This window comes from Eufriesea mexicana, unplaced genomic scaffold (assembly GCF_001483705.2).
Source record: "Eufriesea mexicana isolate 0111107269 unplaced genomic scaffold, ASM148370v2 scaffold8981, whole genome shotgun sequence".
In the NCBI taxonomy this organism is placed as follows: domain Eukaryota; kingdom Metazoa; phylum Arthropoda; class Insecta; order Hymenoptera; family Apidae; genus Eufriesea; species Eufriesea mexicana.
The window spans coordinates 25731-31147 of record NW_016916724.1 but is presented as its reverse complement, the minus strand read 5'-3'; the positions used below and the strand labels follow the sequence as shown (position 1 = coordinate 31147).

At 48.0% G+C, this 5417-nt stretch overlaps 1 protein-coding gene across 1 annotated transcript in view; it reads right to left on the bottom strand.

Annotated features, from left to right (window-relative positions):
• Nucleotides 1–3588: 3588 nt before the first annotated feature.
• Nucleotides 3589–5417, bottom strand: part of LOC108553017 (uncharacterized) — a 15935-nt gene continuing 14106 nt past the window's right edge. The window contains exon 12 of the mRNA XM_017907756.1: nt 3589–5417. Coding sequence (XP_017763245.1) covers nt 3589–5417 — 1829 coding nt within the window.

The following is a 5417-nucleotide window of genomic DNA, read 5'->3' as shown; positions in this document are numbered from 1 at the left end:
GACTCGTACAGACTGCGTTCTATTTTCGAAAAATTGAAACTCTGTTCCGCCCACCTTCCTTCTACCGGTACAACATCGAAACGAAATATTAAACCGTTGAAAACATTCGGACCGGGGTACAAAGGTACCTAGGAAATTCGTTTGACCGGTCAACTATTTCGGATCACCGGTTCCTTCTTTCCGCCGACAGCGTTATCGTTTGTGTAAATGATTTAACAACAGTAGCGGTGACAAGCGGTCTTTTTTCTCGCCTTTGCACTCGAAATTTGCCAATTTCAAGCCTGCAGCCACGAGCACATGCATATCCGCGCGTGCAAACATCGAAGCCGAAGGAGCCGGGAGCGAATCGAATGTGAGGCAACGTTTAGCAATGCAAATTGGCCCGATGCAGCCACTGGATATATTTTCCCGATGTACGTTCGTGCGTACGTGTGCAACTTACGTGCGCGTGCACCTTCGAGACCGATGGAAACGCCACTTCCACAATCGATATCGCGTTTCCTTTGATGTATCGCGTCCTGCGAATACATTTACGATTAATTCGGGAAACCACGCGGAAGCCAGTCGGTCGAGCAGATAACGTTTCAGCTTTCCCGCGTCGTTGGAAATTAATTCTACGAGGGTTGACGATCTTTATTTTCGTCCATAAAGCTTGGCGATGACGTCGGTAACTTCGAAAACAGTCCGAGTAGAAAATCTGGCAGATTTATTTAAGGCTTTCGCGGGAATAGATCGGCAGTAACATCCAGGTGAAGAAAGTGAACTGGATCGGAGATAAAATATGAAAAAAGATCCTTGCGCGAGGGGTTAATATATTCGCAATGATTTTTTAGAAGGCGAGATAAATTTTGTGCCCTCGTCGAACCGAAAGTGCTATAACCGTGCGCTATCAGCGAGCAGAAACTTGCCCCGTGAAAGCCACGTGGCTCCTTCCATTAAACGTCCGGCGAATTTATCAAATCCACGCCATTACACCGGCCGGCAAATCGAGAGTTCATCCAACGTTTCCGAGACCCGTGTCTTGGTATTCCATTGGCGCACCCAACTTTCGTCTCCTCCACTTCGATCGTTGCTTAATAGCTGCAAGTATTTCGGTAAACAATCGGAGGTCGATAAATTGAGCGTAAAATGTAAGAAATGGGTAGAAATATAGAGGACGGTAGGCGCTCTTTCTTTCCCTAAATAATACGTATCTCCGGAGTTTATTCGGCTTCGAAGAATTTCGCGTTCTATACAGTGTCTGAAAAGTTAAGTGAACCACGGAGCAGACTGACTCGGAAGCGGAGCAAGGGTAAGAACGTGCGTCTGGCCCTCGTTTCCGAGATATTGTGCATAAAAGGAGCGGTTGGGGTGAAATTTCGCACGAATGAGTACTCGCGTGATAAACAACTGGGGATTTTCTTTTGGAACTCCATGGGTATCTGCGTATTAAAGCATAAATTGTGCAGCATAAATCACGGCCCGCGTAATTCTTCCCCTTATTAAAGTCCATTTTCGCTTTAAGTGTGCCGCTTGTTAAGGAAAAATTAACAACTGCGTAAATTTGCCGGCAGAAACGGCGGTGTTCTCGTTAACCACCTTCATCCCTCATCGTTGAAGGATCGTTCAATTTTTTCGCCAACAGTGGAACACCGTTCGCGGTTATATAACTCTCGCTTCTTCGACAAATCCGGGTAGTCCTTTGGAAAAATATCCGCGAATTCGACCAGCATCTCGCATATATCTTCTGGACAAATACGACAAAGGTATATTTGCACGGCGCGTGCGATAAAGGGCACTTTAAACCTCACCGATTCACTTGTGTACCATTGTTTCAACAACAATACACATTTTATGACACAATATTCTCGCGTGCGCAGCTGAAACGATATTTCAATCGAGTATCGCTTCTAGCGCGCTCGATTCATCGATCGATCGTTGTGTAATAAAGTAAAAACCTACGCACGCACACGCATGATCGAATGAAAAGGGAAACAGGTATTGTATTAGCCTCGAATATGGAGTGGTGTATAAAAACGTCATGCACGGAAAATTAATACGAGAGAACAATGTTCAACGATTACATTTCGGTTCTGCTGTTGTACCGAATAACGAGCGTGCAGGAATCGTCTGCAAATGCGTTCAACGACTGTGCGAATATTACTACATTCCGGCATACTGCAACATTCCTCCGCGATGTTCGAACGGATCCCGCAGGAAACAACCGGGTTACCGGTATGTATGCACAATGAGAATTAAAAGCGCAGAACCGTATTGACGGTGTTCCACGTCGAACTCCTTTCCCCGTAGCCATTGTCGACGCTGTTGTCCCTATTGGTCAGACAGAAATGGCACCGGCGCGTAATCAGGGAAGAGGCAGGACAAAACGTCCGGAATGAAACGAAGTTTTCTTTATCGGTCGGCAGGGAAATCGCATTACTCCTCTGCAACTTCGAGAATCAATTCGATTCGCAGTCGTAGAAGGCGTAGAAAGGACCGTGGTACGGAATGGTAAAGTCGTTGGCCGTTTTCACGTCGTTCCCGGACCTCGCTCTCCCTCGCGGTACAGCCTCTACTCCAGACAGCAGCCACCTTCCGGCAACGCTCTGTGACTTATAGACTTTGTTTTACTTAATAATAAAGTTCCGGTGGATAAAGGTAAAGTTACAAGATAAATGGTACGCCAGCCGCGTACTGAAAAATGATAACCGGAGACTCGCCGCGACACTCCGCTCAGGGAAACACTTTCAGCCCACGCTGCTGCGCTGGAAAAGTATGAAAATCGTTTATTTCAGCCTCGTGTACATGCTAGACCGAGCGTACAATACGTTCGATAACGTGATAAAAAATAGGGAAATTCTCGGACGAGATAAGAATAGAGGAGAACGCGGTTTAGGCTAAAAAAAGAATATTCGAAGGATTAGAAAAATAACCGCAGATCAGCGTATACGTATGTAACAGTGTACAGTCTTAAGTAATGGTGGATAATTTTCATTCGGGTTCAAGTGGTAATACTTGGAAGGAAATTCCAATAGTGACGAAATTCTGAGAAACTTGCGAGAAAAATGGGAATGTCGTCTACCAAAAGGATTTCGCGCGAAAATAGATTTAGGTTGAAGAAGAGTATCTTATTTCGAAGGGTCTGCTTGAAATTTCCTTCTACCCATCGTCCGCGAATAAATTATTCAGCCGAGCTAAGATATCACTGACGATATCGTACAAAACAATATTTATATTCTACAAATCGTACCATTTGAACGTTAAAAACAATAAAAATCGTGTAATCTATATAATGAAAAATTCGCGAGTCGTTTCGTTGTACCGAATTTCGCTGCAATACTGGCCACTGGTCTCGCCATAAAGAAATTAATTAAATACTCCATTCTCGATTATGCTTTCGTATCTAGTAGTCAGCTCGTAGCGTGAAGGATTCGAACATCGATACAATTTCCTATCCGCTCTGAAAATTCTTTCCTTTTACAACCACCGTCGACGAATTACAGCGTCCTAGGATCACCGAATCGTTGATAACAAACACGGAAAACGACTCAGCTGAAAGCACTCGGCCGAAGTTTAACAATGGTAGAAGAAGCACGCGATAGTTGCTTCCTACTTCCTGCTCGCCGGCTTCTTTTTGATCGTACCCGTATTCAAGGCCCCGTTGCTCGACTCCGTGCTCGAACACTTCTCGCTCTCCATCCGCTGCAACGTCGGAATGCTCGACTTGCCATCGCAGGCCACGGACACGTTCACCACTTTGCCGGCGGCCACCGCCTCCACCCTATGCACGATTTCCGTTTTCTCGGGATACGAGGGTATGGGCGGTCTCTCGATTCCACCCGGAGGCTCCTCCTTGCGCCTGGAAAACGACGGGATCCTTGTGACCTTCGGCTTTTCCTTCAGCGGTGGCTTTTCCCTCGGCTCCGCTGGCTTGTCCCTGTCGATACTCTGACTGCTCTGCTCCGGGGGTGGAATGGCCGATACTTTGGGGATATTCCTGTGATCCCTTGTCCTTTGCAAACTGGACGTCGGTTTGATGATGATCTTGGGCTGCTTCAAGCTCGACGACGAACCCTTGGTGTCCCTCGGTGTAATTATTATTCGCGGCTCCTTTCGTTCCTGGCCGGCGAGGCTCTGCAATCTGCACTCTGCCGAGGAGTACGAAGTCAACGAGTCCGATTGCAATTGTTCCACCGAGCTGGTATTGGATCGGCTGGACGTGTTCGATTCCAACGGAGTGCCAGTTTTAATTTCTCGATCTAGCCTGTCGTCGGAAACGGTTTCCCCTAGATTCACCACGGTCTGGCTCAAGCTCTGATTCGCTTGCCCCAGAAGATTCCCAACTCGGGGTGTGATAACGATTCTTGGTTCCATACCGGGGATTCTGGTGTCCCAGTTCGAGCCCCCGAATTGAGGCTGTCTGTCCATCTCTCTGCCGATGATCCTTGGTTCGGAGGACGCTGTCAATGTGGAAGCTTCGTTGCCAGATGGCGACGATTTGTACCAGTTAGGATTACCGATCCCTGCCTCCAGCAGGGTAATCGGGTATCCTATGTTCGTGTCCATGCTCTGGGAGATCGGTTGGCCCATCTCGTGAACGGCACACACGGGACTCGAATAAATCGTGTCAACACTTCCGCCGCCTTGCGTCCTGGTCCTGTCCACCCTGTCATCCAGAGAGTCAATGATACTCGGATCGGAATTGTTCTTGGTCGAATATTCTTGTCTTCTGAGCAACGGACCAACGTGCAGATTAGTAGTGACCGTCTCCGTTTCGTACTGACTCTCGTTCTCCTCCGCAAACTCCAAACTCTTGGACGGGCCAAACATCCTCGGCGGGGGTTGAGGTGGTTGATGAGAGGACGACGATGAATGCAATCCGCTTCTATAATCCTTCAACGAACCGGCATGCTGCTTGGAAGCAAACAAGCTGCTAGGCGCCGGGAGGGATCGTCTTTTCTCGATGTCTGGCAGAACTTTGGGATAGTTTCTGCGCTTGATCGTCCTCAGGGCTTCCTCCGGGCTGATGCATTCCCTTTCCACAGTGGGTTCCCTGCAGGTTACGTTTATATCGCAGCCTGACGGACTGTTCACACCGAACGTGGTCAACTTTGGTCCCATCTTCATGTAAATTTCCTCGCTCTGGTCCACGGCCGATCCATCAGGATTCACTGCCAACTCGACGCGAGGTAAGCGGGATTTCAACTTCGGGTTAATCTTCGCGTATAGACTACTGGCGCTCCCAGAATCCGACTCGTAGATTCTAGGTGTGGAGAAGTTCGGTTTCACGCTCCTCAACACGTTTTCCATCGGCAAGGGGTCGCTCTTTGAGTGATGGTGTTCTATGACAACCACCTGAGGAGCCGTCTGCAACTGGCTAGGATCGATCATGGAATACTCGATGCTCTTGTCGAACGATTCGTCCGGTTCGACGCTCT